Genomic DNA, 18468 nt, shown 5'->3' with positions numbered 1-18468 from the left:
TAGTTTCATTCTTCTCTAAGTGGTCATTCAGGTTTTCCAGCTCCATTTGTTGAAGATGATGTTTTTTTCTTCAGTGTATGTTTTTGGCATGTTTGTTAGATATTAACAAGTTATAGTCACATGTACTCACATTTGATTGTATTCTATTGGCCAACTTGTACTTTTTGTACTAGTGCCATATTGCTTTTGTTACTTTGGCTCCGTGGTATATTTTGAGGTCTGAAATGGTAATTTCTATGGTATTGCTCTTTTTGTACGGGCTCATTTTGGTTATACTGGGGACTTTTGTGGATCCATATGAATTTTAGAAAATAGATTTTTACCTTTTTCTATGACAAATTAAATGGGGATTTTGACTGGAACAACACTGAATCTATAGATGGGTTTTGGTAGAATAGTCATTTATACAATATTAATTCTACTAATTCATGACCATAGATTCTATTTCCATTTTCTAGTGTTTTTCTCCATCTCTTTGCTCAGAGATTTAAGTTTTTATTCTAGAGGTCAATCAACCACTGGATCCTAGTGATCCTTCATATATTTTTGAGGCTAGTTTTATGGAAGTTTTTATTGGTCATAATTGAAGTACACTCATGGCAACTGTCATGCTAGGAATGAAAAGAGGGCACATGTATGTGAAGTTCAAGCACCTGAAACTGGAACTCACAGTGCATCCTTCCTTTGAGAAGTCTAGCTGCTCTCGTGGTCTTCACAGCTTTGCCTTTCTGGAAATAAAGTTCCTGAGTGCGTTCTTGTACTCCTCTGATGTCATTATTTCCTGGACTACAGCACACTCTTCAGAGTTAGCAGTATATAGCTTTTGTTTTTCATGGTTTCTGATTATCTTTTTGGAAATTCTCATCGCCTAATGAAACAGAAATGAAAATAATGTTAGAAATTATTCAAACAGGAATAATAGTACACCATTCTTTTGTTTGTAAGGCAGGGTCTTACTATGTGATTTTGGCCAGTCTGGAATACACTTTGTAGACCAAGCTGACCCCAAACTCATAGAGATCTACCTTCCTCTCCTTGTTAAGTGTTGGGCTTAAAGGTATACATGTCTATTCCTGGTGAATTCTACTTTTTGAATTGTTTATGTGTATGACTGTTTTATCTGCTTATGTATCTTGTATTATGTGCATGCTATACCTACAGTGGCCCGAAGAGTAATGTATCTGGGGTTACAGATGGTGAACTACTATGTATGTGCTAGAAATTAAATATGGTCTTCTAGAATAGCAGCTGGTGCTCTTGGCTGCTGAGTCATCTATCCAGCTCTCAAGATATATATTACAATTGATTTCCTCTGCTTTAACAAACGGGTCATATTAAATCCTCCTGAGACATGTATAATAGGACATACTACTTCCCAACCTTGACTAGGAAGAGATCACTACAGTGAATCTGAGGCAGGCTTTTATTGTTGCACATTTCTAAACTTTCATATACGAACACAAAAACTTCTGGTTCCAGGATCACACACTCAACAGCAAGAATGTAAGAACAAAAGGCTACTAGCTGCTATTTCCACAAACAGAACTGCTATAGAGAGAGGGTCTCCTAAATGCAGTCAGCCTCCCACCTGGATTCCAAAGTCAAAGAGCTGGGTGTCTACTGGGATCCTCCTGGGATCATTCCCTTTTGCCTTTTGATACAGAAATGAAATGCCTACCTGGTGAGTTCATTTTAAAAAAATCAAATTCTCAACATAATGGTAATTTAAAACCCCAAATCTAGATGTGCTTTAAGCCAACTAGAAATATGTCTTGTCTTTTTAGGATGTGCCCTCCTGAGGCACATTTTCCCCTTTTGGAAATGGTTTCCCTGGTCCCCAAAAGTGAAACCCGAATACAAACATTTGGTGGAAGCTTTGCATATGTTTTCAGCTTGGTCCAGACTTCTGTCTCAAAAGTGCTTTCAGGGAAAACTTCAGTGACAAGGCCTTGAACCCAAGCCTCTCTTGCTGTGAGCTTCTTCCCAAAGATAAGCATCTCAGCTGCCTACAATGCAAAGAAAGATGTGACCTAAGGATGATAAAGGCTTTGGTTGGCTGTAAACAAAAAAATAACCTAAAAGACAAGAGCAAGGAACAAAGGTCTGTTGGATATAGGGTTTCATGAATGTACTGTTCTAGAACAGGATAAATCAGCCGGGTCGAGAGAAGATAGTGATGTATGTGGATAATATAAAGAAAGGATTGCCCTCAGAGGCCATAAAGGGATTTTCCAGTTAAGAAATAACAAAGTTGGTGATAGCTATATAGTTTTCTCTTTGTGAAAGTTCATTGATAAAGCACGGTAATTGAATTTGGTTAATAGCCCAGTTTCTGGAAGCACATATGTACTCTTGGCTCCTGGGGTTGCTTGTCTTTCACAGGAATGGAGAAGCTGATGGCCTCACTAGGCAAGGGCCTGCAAACAGCTGAGACAATAACTACTTTTGCTTCTAGAGGACCCAGAAGGGAAGCACCAAGAATGGGAAGCCCAGGGCAGAAATGACCTGATCCCCTAATAGCTAAGAATTTTTTTTTGTATTGTAAATAATAGCAAGGTGGGGGTGGAATGGAGGTGTGAAGAAGAATTATGGCCACAGGGTTAATTTGGAAATAATCAAAATCCCTTGTCTGGCTGTTTGTCCTAGTGTTGAGCTCTAAGCATTCTAAGCCTGTAAATGAAGAGATAGAGGGGTAGCTTATATTATAGATTTTATAATAACTGAAGCCAATGGGCAAATGTCCTCTTTACAGTTGCAATTTTTCTTTTAGAAATGTAAACACATTCCAAGGCCTTGTGCTGCCACCAGGGCTCCAGCTCTGGGTCACCAGCTGTCAGACACTGTCCCTGCATTAGGAATTACAGAGAATCTCCCCACCCTCCCTCATCTCAGATCACCCCTTAGCCTGGTTCCTCCATGTCACAGAAGACGTAGTCATCCTTAAAGCTTTACCAAAGGGAAAGGAGACAGAGTACAGGATTGCCTTGGCGACACCTACATTTTAAGTTTTCCGAGTTACCTTTGCTGTGCCCATTATCTTTGGAAACGTGTAAGAGGAACATGCTTCTGGGCTCTGGCCGAGGTGGCTGAATGGAGTATGAAATGTTGCCTAGTTAGGATGGGGGAAGAAAAAGAAATAATATTTGAGTGATTATTTTATTTTAACTTTACAATATGTATGTGCATGTAGCTCAGAATCTCACCATTCCTATCACAGCCTCTCATTAGCTAGGATTAACAGAAATCCATTACTATGCCCATCTCACTGTTCTCGTCTTTCTCCTTCCTCTTATTTTTATGTTATACGCATGCCTGTTTTGCCTGCATGTACTTCAGTGCACCACATATATGCAGTGACCATGAAGGTCATAAGAAGATGCCAGATCCCCCGTGACTGGAATTACAGATAGATGGTTGTGATGGAAATGCTCAGAATTGAACCCAGATCCTCTAGAGGAGCAGCCAATGCTCTTATCTGTGGTACTTCACTAGTGTGAATGGAGGAAGATATTTAAACTAATTCTATGTGTTATTCTGTATATACACAATTCACATACCGTGTTTTATCAATGTGTCTTCACAAAGAGAAAACTATATAGCTATCACCAACTTTGTTATTTCTTAACTGGAAAATCCCTTTATGGCCTCCGAGGGCAATCCTTTCTTTATATTGTCTACATACATCACTATCTTCTTTCTATCCCGCTGATTCATCCTGTTCTAGAACAGTACATTCATGAAACCCTATATCCAACAGACCTTTGTTCCTTGCTCCTGTCTCTTAGGTTTGGGAGTCACCCATGGGTACTGGTGACCTCTCTGTTGTTGCTGTTACTGTTGCTGTGTGGTTTGTGTCATCATTTTCTGATCTACATGCACTGTTTCCACTTTTCTGGTTATTATCAATCAAGAATCACAGACTTGCTTGATATAGTACATACAATCACCACTTGTCAAGAATACTCCAATAAAGCCGAAAAACAAATCTTTGTCCATTTGAGTCAAAAAAAGTAGTTGTGAATACAGGTGTCCTGTTGAATGCACACGTTCAGTTCTCATGGGTAACTACCTCAGAGTGGAATCACTGGTTGTGAGAAAAGTATGTGCCTTTCTTAAATAAGTTGATGACCTCTTCCCCAGAGTGACTGCCACGGACATAGCACATCAAGGTAGAAGAGCCCTACTGGCTCCATGTCTTTGTTAAGTAGCCTAATCACATCACTAGGTGCATAGTGGTGCCTCATATTTTCAGTTTGTATGACCTCCATTGCAATAAATGTTATAAAGTGGAAACCTTTTATCCTGAACTAGTGCCCGCACCCTTGGGGATACATGGCACTGCAGGGGATCTAACTTATTGGCTCTAAGCGTGGCTCACTCCACTGCATATTGTTCTCGCTCAGTTTCCTCCACAGCTCAGTAGAAACATGATTTCACAGTCATTAATTTATCACACAGATTTATATGTTAAACTCTCAATTTACAAACCCTCTTCACAATAAGCTCACAACTAGTGGACAAAGACCTAAACTGCCCATCTAGATAAGGTTAATTAGAGCCATAGAAACCCTTATCAATAATCATAATCTCTTTATCAAGCTGGAGATGCGCCGGAGAGAAACATCCACATCTGCTTCCTCCGTCAATCTCCCACCTCCTCTCCCTTCCTTCTGCTCCTCCAGACTCTTTCCCCACCTACCTCTTCACTGTCCAGTCATGTTTCACCTTAATATCGCCCTATAGACCTTTATGATGTTGATATGATATCATTATGACTAATGATGTTGAGAATATTTTTGTATACTTTTAATAACCATGGGAGTAGCATCTTCAGTAAATGCTAATATTTTTTCCACTACGTTCGAAGTTAAATTATTTGCCTTATTTTTTTAATTGTAAGAATTCCTTATAGACATAGGTTTCAAGTAAGTGTCATGGACAGAATTTCTACTGTCTGTGGCTTATATTCCTTTGTAAATAAAAGTAACATTTAGATAAAGGGTCTTGCTTGCCAGCATAGGTTGGCCTAAGTCTTAAAGCAGTTCTCTTGCCTCAGTCTCCCAAAAGAGTACAGGAATTACATGCATGAGCTGCCAATACCATGCTGGGTCCTTTTTTCTGTGTGGGGAGGGTTAACAGTGAGGAAGCATGTAGAAGAATGTCTCATGTAGAGTGGACTTGAACTTGCTATGTGGTCAAAGATAACCAACTCCTGAGCCTCTATCCTCTCTACTTCCTAAGTACCAGGATTGCTCCCATAAACCATTATAGCCAGCATATACATGCCATTCAAATTTATTACATGTATGTATGTATGTATGTATGTATGTATGTACGTATGTATGTATCTGTCTGTATGTCTGTCTATCTATCTGCTGTGTGCCCTTTCTATCTCTTTCTGTGTGTGTGTGTGGGGGGGGGTGTGTGAAGGTCAGAAGACAATTGGTTCTCTCCTTCCACCATGTGGGGTCCTAGGCTTTTAACCTGGGCCATCATACAAGGTACCACATTTGCCTTGTCTTACCTGCTCCTTAGAGAGGCAGGCTATTTTTAATGTTCCTTTCATGGTTTAAAGAGCCACTGTGTTTCATTCCTTGTGTGCTATTTCTCCTCACTGCCTATTTTTACACTGGATTCTCTATCTACTGCTTTATGCATACACTTTAATAATATTTTGGAATGATCAGCTTTTGTTGGGAAATTGAACAATTGTTTTCTCAACCTTCCATTTGTCTTGATTTTTGCCCTAGAGGTCTCCTGCCTTCTTCAGATACACAGTCAGTTTCAATATTGGGATTGAGATGCTAAGCATGTTCATTTTTTCTATATTTAAATTTTTTTTTGTAAGACAAGGTCTTACTCTATAGCCCAGACAGGTTCGTCTCAAACTCGTGACAATCCCCTGCCTCATCTCTGAAGTGCTAGAATTATAGATGTAAGCTAACACATGCTTCATTCTTATATTTTTGATGAATAAGAAATATTTTTAAAAGAGAAGTACACAAATGCTTATATTTAACTTCTGATAGTAAGACATAGTATTTAATGCATATTTGTGAGACTATATATGTAGGGTGTAAATAAAAACATAAAATACTTTCATTAATGTCACTTTTCTTTTCACCCTAGAAAATTTGGTCAGAAAAATGTCTTTCAGAAACAGACCCAGAAAACAAAGAAAAGCAGCATAACTAAGGAGCCATAAACAGGTACATACGGACTTGACAATGAGCAGGTATTACAATGCTTATTTACAGAGATAGAATGGTGATACAGTTAAGGGATAAGGCTCTAGCAACAGACAGGTTAAAGGCTGTTGGATGGCTCCTGACCCTTCCTGTAACAGGTTCCTCTATCTGTAAACCTAGTACAACCTCCTAGGGCTACTGTGTGTATTGTATAAAATGTATATATATGTAATGTGTATTAACAGAGTACCTCCACACTGTGAGCATGCAAACATGTATTTGAACAAATTTAAAACTCACATAGGAAGGTGCATTTGGTGGCAGAGAAGCTACTAGCATGTTTACCCCTGGTTGTATGTCAGAGCAGTATCCATCACAGACCGATGGCATGGTGATGGTACTTTTAACACGGTTGAGCGTGAGCCCCTTGTTCACTACAGTGTTTGTTTATGGGCTCAGTGAAAACCCAGGGAATCTCTTCAGTAGTTAATCAGGAACTTTTAGCACTTCCTACGGTGAAAGAGAAGGAGAAGGCACCAGATGAACCTTAGGGCGACTGTCCTATAATTCCAGGTCACTGTTCTAGGTTCAAGTGTTAAAACAGCTGTCATTATGTGTGTGTTTACAATAACACATCTTAGAGTGAGCATCGGGTTTCAGCAGTCAGGGACCAGAGAAATTTAAGTTATGGAGACCACATGCTAGCACTGGTTTACATCTGAGTGATTTTTCCCCCAAGTAATAAATTTCACGATGTGTATTTAAGGTTAAACCACATGCCACTATGAGATACATACAATCAAGCAGCCACTTTAGTGGAACCAGATAACTCACATTTCAAATACCCCAGTCATCGGCAGCCATAATGTATCTATTGATATGGCAAACTGGATACAGTCCACTAATACTGACTATAACTCTCATGCTGTATATTATTAGATCTTTGGCCCTATGTGTCTGCTATATCCCCATGCAGTCTCCTCACTGTCATCTCACAAAATGGTTTCTTTCTTCTTTCCTTGCTCCCTGCCTCCCTCTTCGTCCCTCCTTCCTTCCCTCCCCTCTTTTCTTTCTCTGATGTTGCTGAGGCTCCAGTTCAGAGCCTTACTCACATTAGTTAAATGCTCAACTAATAATCAAAACCCTACTCTCAAGTTTTTGAACTTAAATTTTCTTTTTACCTATGTTCAAAAATAGTTTACTTTTGGCTATCACAGGGAAACACGACAGTAAGAAGAAAAATTAAAATATTAAATACAGTGGTGACCTTGAGTCCGAGCTGTGTTGTGGACTCACAGCTGTTTAGGGTCTTCATTTTCTAATATGCAGTGGAAGGAGAGAAGTGAATGTCTACAGTCATTTGTATTTCAGAAGCCTAAAACTAGGCTTTGTGAGGATGAAGCCAACTGTATCGAGGTTAGTTCCATTCCCTGCTTTCAATCATCTCCTGAGCATTTGGAGGTATTATTAAAAATAAATAGTAAAATCTGATTAAAATACAGACCCACCAGAGTTGGGGCAATATTTATAAAAGTATAAAAAACAATAAGAAAAGACCAACATTTGTCAAATTAGACTGATTCTTTAAGAACCATCCAAGAACCATCCAAATTACTGCATTGCACCACTGTCTTGGTTTGTTTTCTGTTACTGTGACAAAACACTAATCAAAAGCAACAGGGAGAAATAGGAGTTTCTTTGGGTTACAGGTACGTCCATCTCTGAGGGAAGCCACAGCAGGAACACAGGCAGAAGCAGAGGCAGGAAGCGTGGAGGAATGGTGCTAACTGGCCTGCTCAGTATGGCTTGCTCAGCCTGCATTCTTACACAACCCAGAGCCACATTGGATGGAGGCACTGTATACAGTGGGCTGGACCCTCCCACGCCAATCATTTATCAAGAAAATGCTCGTAGACATACCCACAGAACTATAGGATGGGGGCAATTGAGTTTTCTTCTTTCTAGGTGACCCTGGTTTGTGTCGAATTGACAAAAACTAACCAGCATAACCATTAACTCTCATAATCTGTTTAGTTCTAGCCACATAAAAGGAGACCTACAGGAGCTCACTAATTAGCTGGGAGTGGACTTACCCTGTCCGATGCATAGACAGCATCAAACAGTCCCAGAAGGGTGACAGAGATTCCCACAGCTGGGCCATTTACTACTGCAACCAGCGGCTTGGGAAAGTCTATGAAACAGTTTACAAATTCCCTACAGAAATGGAAATAGAAAAGCATTAAATATTTCAAAATAGTCCAACCTAACTATAGAAAGGAATGTATACATTAAAGTTGACACCACCCTAAAAGATCACCTTTTCAAACTAAACCAAGATCCTTATGTCTTTCATGGGGCCCAATGAAAGTTCAAATGATGACTCCCACAAGCTGAGCTTTTCTGGGCAGTAAGTACAGGACTGTGCTCCAGCTATGACCAGAGAGATCAGGGTTGATGACTGAGGGCATGGCCCCATATTCCAGCCCAGAGAGACCAAGAGACTCAGCAGAACAGGGAAGCTGAAGCCTGTGCCCTCCTACTTCAACAGCTTCCAAGACCACTTCCAGTGCACTGCCAGATTGACAGGCACTGTCTGTTCACACTACCCACACACAAGAACTCACACACCCTCTGCTCTTCTTCACCTTACACTTTCCAGTCAACACCATGGGGAGGGCAGGATGAAGAAAGGAAATCTGATGGGGAATCACAGGAAGTGTCAGCACAGCTGAGTGGGCATTTTACTGATGTGTTAAGAATGAGCCCCCATGGGGAGGCAGAGGAGATGATTCACCATTTCAAACACCTGTCAATCAAGTAGGAGGACTGGAGTGAAGTTTGGATCCCAAGAACCTAAATAAATTCTGGGTGGGTGTGTGTGGAGGCCTGCTTGTCCTTCTGGCCTCAGAAGGTGAAGATAGGAACCTAGAGGAAGTCAGCTACAAGATCAGGAGGGAGAAAGAAAGGAAGAGGGAGGAGGAGGGAGGAGGGAGAAGAGGAAGGAGTGGGAGGAGGAGGAGGGAGAAGAAGGAGGAGAAGAAGAAGGAGGAGGAGCAGGAAGAGGGGGAGGAGGAGGAGAGAAGGAGAGAAGGAGAGAAGAAGAGAAGGAGAACAGAAGGAGAAAATGAGAGAGAAAAGGAGAAAAGGAGAAGAAGGAGAAGGAAGAAGAGAAGGAGGAGAAGGAGAAAAAGAAGAAGAAGAAGAAGAAAGAAGAAGGAGAAGAAAGAAGAAGAAGAAGAAGAAGAAGAAGAAGGAGAAGAAGGAGAAGAAGAAAAGAAAGAAACCCCTTGGGATTAGACTAATGTCACTCTTACCTCAGTAACGCAGCACAAATTATGCCTATGTCCTGTATTTCACCAGCATTACTAATCAAGTTTCTTAGGTCATTTCCACTGCTGTAGTAGTCACCAGTTCCTGGAAACAGTACAATCAACACCTTAATAAACACATACCTTCAGTGGAAGGTATGATTCCTTCACTAGCTACTCATTCTACAGCTGTAGTGTACCTGCTGTGTGCAGGACTCTGGGCCATGTGCAGGGTATTTAGAGCTGAGCTCACTCAGAAAGGGACAGCAGGAGCAGCTGGACTGAAATCTCAAGAACAGACAAGGCGGGTAGAGAACACAGTGCAAACAAGGTTCTGTGTCTATGGTAAGCAGGTTGTACACAACAGACAAAAGAAGAGCCCCCAGGGCTGAAGCAGAGAAAGAAGTGGGTTCATGGGGTGCTGCTATACAAAGATGAGTAGGTAGACTGTGTGAGACTGTAGACAGTCTACAGTAAGACCATTGTCTCTGTGTTAAGAGCCACAGAAGGTGTGCGTTTATTAAAGCTTAACTTGTCTACTTTTTTTATTGGATATTTTGCATATTTACATTTCAAATGTTATCCCCCTTTCCAGTTTCCCCTCTGGAACCCTCACTAACCCATCCCCCTCCTCCTGCTTCTATGAGGGTGCTTCCCTATCCACCCACCCACTCCCACCTCACCACCCTGGCATTTCCTTACTCTGGGGAATCAAACCTACACAGTACCAAGGGCCTCCCCTCCCCTTGATGCTGGACAATGGAAATGGCTACTTAATAAATTTTATTTTGAGAAGGGGTGTCAGGTATCCCAGGTTGGCCTCAAATTCCTAGTGTCATTGAGGATAACCCCTAACTGCTGATTTCCTGTCTCCACTTACTGATCATCAGCATTTAAGTCCTGTATCATGTTGGTGATCAAATCTGGAGCTTCTAGCACGATACACAAACACTCTAACTCAGGCTACATCCCTAGCACCGTTAAATACTTTAAATAATTATAAAAGCAGGAGTGATCCCAGGCTAAAACAAGATGCAGTGGTTCCCCCTTATCCTCTGGGGAAACATCCCAAGATGTTTCACAAATTGCTGAGGTATGGGGATGGTACCAGGCTTTAAAGTATGTATTGTGTGTGTGTGTTTTTTTTTTTTTTTTTTCCTTTCTAATTGATCCTCTCTGTTTCCAGGTTTTACATTTATGGATTCAACCAACAGAAAACATCTGAAGACAAACAAACAAATACATCTGTACTGAATATTCACAGACATTTTTCCTTGTGACTGTTCACTTTTAAACAATATACTGAATTCTGACATAGCGTCACTGTTAAGCACTGTAAGTGAACTTAAAGTAGATGGAATGTGTGGGCTTTCTATGCAAATACCACATGGTTTTACACAGGGAACGTGTCTGTTTTAAGTCCTGTGCTGATGAGAGTCATGGAACTGATTCCCAGAAGATGCCCAGACGTACTTTACCTGTGACAAAGTTTAGTATGTAGGTTGAGTAACATATTTACAACAACAAACTTTAAAAATGACAATATTATGTAAGATTTATTGAAAACATACTGCTAATTTTCTAGAAACTTCTACTTATTTCTAGACCAAGGGTGATGACATATAACTGAAATCCTAGGAGGCAAAACCAGAGAAAGAAACATTGAGTTAAGAGGAGCTACTGCGCTGACATCTCAGAATGTTCCAGGTGTTTTTTTCCTAGCCCTGCTATCTCAGCTGCCCCAGTGAAGTTACATCAGACTCTGTCAACAGAGTAGAACTTCAATTCAATACCATAAAACTCACGTGAGTTGAACCAAACAACATTTACTCTTATTTTGACAATTTTGCTAAACCGTGTTTGAAAAAAAACTTTACACATTTGGGTATATCAAGCTGTGACTTCTTTTAATAGTTTAGGAGAAGATATGGATAGACAAAAGCTGTCTATTTATCCATTTTTGGACAGCTAGTTGTTCTGTCCTGACTCTTGTGACAGACTCAATAAGCTCTACTATGTCAGTCAAGTTGGGGCACAGGACTTATCATAAATAATTATCAAAGAGCACTTGTCTTACATTCATGATAGTATGGTACATTTATAAATTAGGCCACTGCATACTGGGAAAAAAACTTCAAGCTATATTGGTCAATTCCTTGCATACTAAGAAACTCCCTAAAGTAGAAATTGAGTAAGTCTGAGTTATTGTCTTACCTGTGAAAACGGTTATGACCGAGTTATCCGTGCTGGCATTTTTAAGTGCGAGCATAATATCATTATACATCTACATGAGTAAAAAAGGCAGATAAAAGAACAATAAAATGAGATACATCATCCTGTGGATGGAGTCACTGTATCAGTCTGACAGTCTTCTCTTGTTGCAGCGCTAAATAGTCTTAGAGCTTGTGTTTAGATACCACAACAGGCTGCCTGAGAGGATTTCCATTCCCCTGACAAATCCTGAGTGCACATGATGCTGTGCAGATGTACCAAATAATCACTTTGTTCCAAAGTGAACAAGAGAGAGACCCAGGCCTTTAGATCTGTGGCTGGACAGTGACTGTGCTCCAACAGGGAAGGGTAAGGCAAGGGCATAACCAGCACACAGCTTGCTAGAGCTCTTGAGGTTCCCTCCAGCAAGTGAGAGGGAAGGTGGCTGAGAAAACTGTCCCTGGGACAGCATCTCAGCTGTACCCTCAAGAAAGGGTAAATGTCCTGGGCAGTCTGAGAAGTGACAATGCCAGAGGCCAGGTTCCTGAGACACTGCTGGCTACAAGGGCATTGTCTTCTCAACATTTCTGAACGTCTTGCCATAGTTTTAGCATATTTTCAAAACTGGTAGAAGTTTTATTTTAATAAAATTCAGTGTGGAAAAGAGTGACGAGGAGGGTAGATATTTATAAAGATACTGGAAAAGTAAAACTATGTAAAATAATGTAACTGTTTTCCTCAAGGCAGGGGATGGGAAATAATTCCTGAAAATGACAGGGAAGGAGACACTGCAGCCACAGTGACCGGCTAGAGGCAGGCCAGGAAAGAGATGGCTCAGTTTAGATTCTCCTGCCTCCCAGCTGTAAGAACTTACCAAGTTACTTCCTAACCTGCTGCTGCTAAATAATAGTGTCAGGTTCTCTCTGCAGAAAGGGCTAAAATTCTCCAGTATTATGAGTGGAAGAAGTTGTTACACAGAAGTGACTCAGGGCAAACACAAGGTTCTCAGAATTAAATGCTCTATCAAGTGGAAGGTGCACAGGCAACTTTCCAAGATTCTTAACATTTCAAATTAGCACAAGGTCTCACACTGAAAGTGGCAGCCTTTATTCTCCAGTTCAGCTCCAAGCATCTGATAAGTGCTTGTTATCAAGGGGGAGGGCTCAAGTGATTAACTTATTATCAGTGGAGTTCAAGGGGAAATTTAAAATCGCTCAGGGAAACAGCTCTTTCAAACAGGACTATTAGTGCTTTGTTGAAAAAGAAATGGCTTCCTCTCCTCCCCTTCCCTCCCCTCCCCTCTCCTCTCCTGCCCTCTTCTCCCCTCTCCCCTTGCCTCTCTCCTCCCCTCCCCTGTCTCTCCTCCCCCTTTCTTACCTTCCTTTCTTCCCCTGTCTCCTTCTTTTACAATTTTTTTTTCTCTTCCCCCAGTTTCTTGTACAAAAATAGGAAAGCTGAGAAGACAGTGATGTGAAGAGTCTTTGGGGAGGTTTATGTTCCCCTTAGAGGGCCTCAGTGCATCTCCTAAACTGCTTTCTCAGAGACTGATGTAACTGACCCATGCTTCCATTCACAGCAAAGCTTCCCTGTCTTCTGTAGAACATACCAGAAACATACAAGTTCTAAACAGTGCCCAAGTCTGCTGAATGAAGCATGAAGCCAATCACTCTGATCTTCTTCCACAAACAAAACCAAACAACAGTAACAAACAATAACGCCGAAATTCCAAATGAAAGAAATAGAAGAAAAATGTGTCCAGTCCCTGGGCAGGAGCATCACCTGGAAGGTTATGGCATTCTTTTTGGTGGGCCGATTGAATGTGATCTTTGTGATGCCATCTTCAGAAGTTACCAGGATGCCTTCAGATTCCTGGACTTTCTCAGTGGCTCCATGCTTTCCCTGGCTCGGGGTTTCAGATGAGGAACTCAAACTGGATACGAGATCCACATAGTTCTGCCTGGCAGTTTCCTGAGGAGTAGATGACAAAGTCCTTCAGCCTTGATAATAAGCATCTTGAGAAGCATGCTATGCTAATGAGAACCACTACACAACCAAGAGCATGAGTTTTGATTGGATAGAGGAACATCATGACTCCAGTAGCAATGGGAGAGGTGACCCATATGTGTTATTCCAGCCACTGGGAGGTTGAGGCAAGGTTGTGAGCACAAGTCCAATCTTGGTGACAGTAATGAGAGAAAAAGAACTTCAGCAAACTGTAAAAGCTCCATGGACAGCCATTTTTTAGGAACCGAGCCTATTGTGCTCTAGTCAATAACAGTTAGTTTACCTTCCATTCATCTTTCTTGGCTTTACTGTCCAAGTCAAACACAACTGGTTTAGGTATATTATAGGGTCCTTCTGTGGCCTGTAGAGAGCACAGGGGTGATTAATATGCAACACGTAAGGGAAAGCCTTTGAGAGAGTGACTCTAAAAACCCCAAGGTTCAATAATCTTGAATTTGTGATCACAGCTTTCATAGAAAGTAAAAAATAGTCTGTTTTCAAAAGTCAAGGGACATTTGGGAAGTCTGCACCGTGTCTTGAACTCTAGGAGGACAGAACCAGAAATATTGTAGTAAACTCTTCCTACCTGCTCAGCAGGGTTGTAGCACAGTTCCTGGTCATTGGGAAGTTCATTTGAGGTCATGTCAGGAAATAAAAAGAAAACTAATTTTATTAAAGGGTGGGTGGGGTGAGTCTCTTGAGATGAATAAAACATCTCACTTGGCTACTTTTCAGAAACAAGTTATATTTTAAAAATAGTTTTTGGTTTTATGAGTCTGGGCTTCTCTGTGTAGCCATGGCTGTCCTGAAACTGCTGTAGACCTGGCTGGCCTGGAACTCACAGAGATCCACCTCCCTTTGCTGGGATTAAACGGCCACCAAGGCCTGGCTTAGATTTTTTTTAAAGAGTTATTTAACAGGTTCTGACTTTACACAGATAAAGTTGCCCTAGAGTGGATGACTTGGGATGTCACAGTAAACCAAGTTCATAGTCTTGTCTTTCCCTTCTAACTTCTTTCACTTCTGACATGAATTGCAAGGCAGGAGAGCGCTGAGGAAGGGTGTTCTCAGGATCACCAAGTTCACTAATCAGTAGAGGTCTTCTTCAATTTCCTTCTTCAGAGACTGAAGTTGTTGTACAGATCCTTCACTTGCTTGGTTACAGTCACACCAAGGTATTTTATATTCTTTATGTCTATTGTAAAAAGTTTCGATTCTCTAATTTTTCAGCCTGTTTGTCCCTTGAGTAGAGGAAGGCTACTGATTGGTTTTAGTTAGTTACATATCCAGCCACTTTGCTGAAGGTATAAGAGTTCCCTGGTAGCATTTTTGGAATCACTTAAGTATACTTTTATGTCATCTGCTAATAGTGATATTTTGATTTTTTCCTTTCCAATTTGTATCCCTTTGACCTCTTTTTGTTGTCTTATTGCTCTGGCTAGTACTTCAAGTACTTTAATAGATAGGGAAAGAGTGGGCAGCCTTGTCTAGTCCCTGATCTTAGTGGGCTTGCTTCAAATTTCTCACCATTTACATTGATGCTAGCTACAGGTTTGCTGTATATTGCTTTTACTATGTTTAAGTATGAACCTTGAATACCTGACCTTTCCAAGACCTTTAACATGAAGGGGTGCTGAATTTTGTCAAATGCTTTCTCAGCATCTAGAGAGATAATCATGTGATTTTTTGGGGGGGGGGTTTGCTTATAAAGTAGGTAACATTGATGGATTTCTGTATATTGAATCATGCCAGGTGGTCTTGTTGTCTCTTACTGGTGCTTGTCTCTCTTGTGAGTCTATGGGCCTGTGGTCTCCAGAGGGAGATTGTTCCTGGGTGTTCGTCTCTCTGGGTAGGCTGTGAGTTCCAGTGGCAGAGCCCAGTCCTGTTGCAGCTGTGCTGGGTCTGGCTTTGGGCTGATATTGTGTGCCCCCAGGCAGTACCACTGTCTGAGTCTAGAGAGTGGTGGCTCCTCCCAGGGTAGACAGTGAGCAGAAGAAGTTGACTCACCCTTGCACTTAGGATGGAGAGCACTCCTGCAGCTCTACTGAGCTCTCAGCAACCTGTGGGAAGGCGGACCACCGGTCCTCTCCTTTTAATATTATTATAATAGATTCCAAACATTTATAAAAAAGATGAGTTACAACAGGCAACCAATCCAATTGAAAACTTATTAAAATTGATAACATGTACTTTACCTATTTTCTTTCTTTTGTGCTTATTGCAAGAAATCTAAAACATCTCCAACACCACTCTATTTCAGCTTTGCATACTTACAATGCATTTCTTAAAGCACAAACACTTCATGATGGTACTGTTAACAATAACCTTGACGCCACTCTTATTTATCAACTAAATAATAGTTGCTAAAACTCAATCCATATTCAACTTTCTCCAGTTGTCCCACAAATATTGTTCCTGTAGATTTATTCTAATCAGAGGGGAATCGAGCAAGGAACCAAACATCTGACTGTTAAATCAAACATTTCCTTTGTTGGGAGAGATACTCTGGGCTACCCTATGCTTTAACAGTATTTCAAAGCCTAACTTTAATATAAAGAGCAAAGAAAACCGAAGCCTGCATACATGCACTCTAAAATGGGTCAGTCACGCAATCCACACATTCAAGCTGCATGTTTGCAGCTCAAAAAAAGTATATGTTTTTATATACATGAATTTTTGCCTGTATGTGTATACATCAGGAGCATGCTTTGTGACCACAGAGGTCTGCAACTAAAGTTAGAGACAGCTGTGAGTAGGGGTGTGGGTGCTGAAAACCAATCTTGAATTCTCTTAGAGGAGCACTAAGTGAATTTACTGCTGAGCTGTATCTCCAGTCCACACCAAAAAAAAAAAAAAAAAAAAAAAAAATAGATTAAAAAAAAAAAAACAAAACTATATCAGATTTCAGGCTTCCATGGCTAATACTTAAACTCTGTCTTGATTCATTGCATTTCAAAGTCCTACTGACTGGCTCTCATCACTGATCTTCCCAGGTTCACCTGAGCCACTGGTAATCTAAAGAGCTGAGCCACTGGTAATCTAAAGAGCTGCAGAGACTGCAGACAGTGGTTTGTTTGTTCCTAGCCTTTCATATCTTCAGCAGGGTCTGTCCCAAACCCTGCAGAGCAAAATGCCATAGTTATTTATATTTTCTCTCTGCTGTCCCAACAATCTAGCTTCAAATAATTCCTGAATAAAATCTCTACAGATTTTTTTTTCCTCCAGCAGAAGAACGAGAAGGGGGAGGAGGAGCTACATTTTATTTGAATTTGACATTCCGAGGAGAAAGAAAGGCTGTTTTCAAAAGTCGTGGAAAGGCTCATTTAAAGCAACTCCCCACAGGCTAGTACAAATTTACTCAAATGGAGTGTAGTTTTTGACTATTGAGCTATTTCTCTTAACTTGGCAAACCGACTGCTTGAAATCACGCTGGTGATAAAGGATTATGCATCTGAGGGACTCCTCTAATTAGCAATTTGTGCTTGGATAAAGTGTCACTTTTGCCAAACCACTGTATCTCCTAGGAAATTCTGAGCTGTGCCCGCAAGCCTGAGTGCTTTGGGGACCCGAGCTCGCTTCTGGCCCAGGCTTGCCTGGCAACTTGAACATGTCCATTCTTACCCTTCGGGACTTGGCAAAGGACAGACATTCAAGGTCACTCTTTAGAGCTCTCTCACTGGAAAACACCCAAAAGAATATCCTAATGTCCTATTAGCCAGACCAGATGACAGAGCGGGCGGCTCCACGGACCGGCCACAAACCCCCGCTGGTGACTTTGGGTCGAACAGTCCAGACGGCAAGCTTACCTCGGACACCAGCACCGCGCCACTCTTCTGGTCACAGAAGCTAAAGCCAACCTTGAGGACAGACGGAGTCCTGACGCTTAAGAATGGGATCGGTGGGAGAAACTGGGCAGGGGCGGATCCAGATATGAATCCTGGGTGGAATCAAGGACTCTAAGAACAGATGAAGGCGGAGCCAGTGAGGCAGCGGAATAGGTGGGACTGGGGGCGTGGCCTGAATCCGCCCGAGGTTTCCAAGATCTGCTGGGCGGAGGGAGTTGAGACGGTGCACGGCTCTGGGTAAAGAGTGGTGCGATAGCTGGGTTTTGAGAACTGGGATCAGAGAACAAAGTGCAGGGGACTGGATACCGAAGTGTTGAGCTTTTTTTGGGGGGGGAGGGGGAGGGAAGCAGAGAACCGGGTGCTGAACACAGATGTTGGACTTGCTGGCAGGCATGCACCAAGCGGTTCAGCTCTTTGTTTTTGTTTCTTTGTTGTTGTTTGGCTTTTTTTTTTAATCTTAAAACATTTTGAGGCAAAAATCTCACGATAAATGCCTGACTTGAACTTGTGTTGACTCTCCTGTCTCAGCTTGTCAAGTGCTTGGGTTACAATGGACATTCCTAACCTATTCGTTCCATGTAGACACGGGGTGCCCAGACTCTCTGGGTTCCTGCAGCCCATTATTTCTCAGTCCAGACACCGTTTCACGTGTCTTACCTCGCATTGGTTCCATTCTCTCCATGGGACCCCGCTCTCCAGAGCAGGTCAACTCTTAGGACTATTTCTGACTAGCAATTTGTTCAACCTGCCGTGTATTTAACACCATTTTCCATCTCTGGACACCCTGCTTGACAGAAAACTTGACAGATGGTGTAGTGTGTAAGTGAACTGTTGAAAGCCCGCGTGTTTCCACATGTGATAAGGACTTTGGTGTCAGCTACCACCTCTTCTGTAAGCCGTCAGAGCTGTGAA

General features: G+C 41.5%; 1 protein-coding gene across 1 annotated transcript; it reads right to left on the bottom strand.

The window, feature by feature from the left end:
• Positions 1–100: 100 nt before the first annotated feature.
• On the bottom strand, positions 101–18220 carry LOC308439111 (enoyl-CoA delta isomerase 3, peroxisomal-like; the record flags this gene model as incomplete). The annotated part of the gene is made up of 11 exons (XM_080940734.1): positions 101–868; positions 1863–2006; positions 3020–3109; positions 8282–8402; positions 9503–9602; positions 11711–11780; positions 13487–13675; positions 13995–14072; positions 14298–14324; positions 17518–17648; positions 18214–18220. The coding sequence occupies 11 exons, from the start codon at positions 18218–18220 to the stop codon at positions 713–715; spliced, it is 1113 nt and encodes a 370-aa protein (XP_080796860.1). The 3' UTR covers positions 101–712.
• Positions 18221–18468: the final 248 nt, after the last annotated feature.

Source organism: Micromys minutus, assembly GCF_963924665.1.
Source record: "Micromys minutus genome assembly, chromosome: 1".
Lineage (NCBI taxonomy): Eukaryota > Metazoa > Chordata > Mammalia > Rodentia > Muridae > Micromys > Micromys minutus.
The sequence above is the reverse complement of the archived record's forward strand: the minus strand, read 5'-3'. Positions and strand labels throughout refer to the sequence as shown.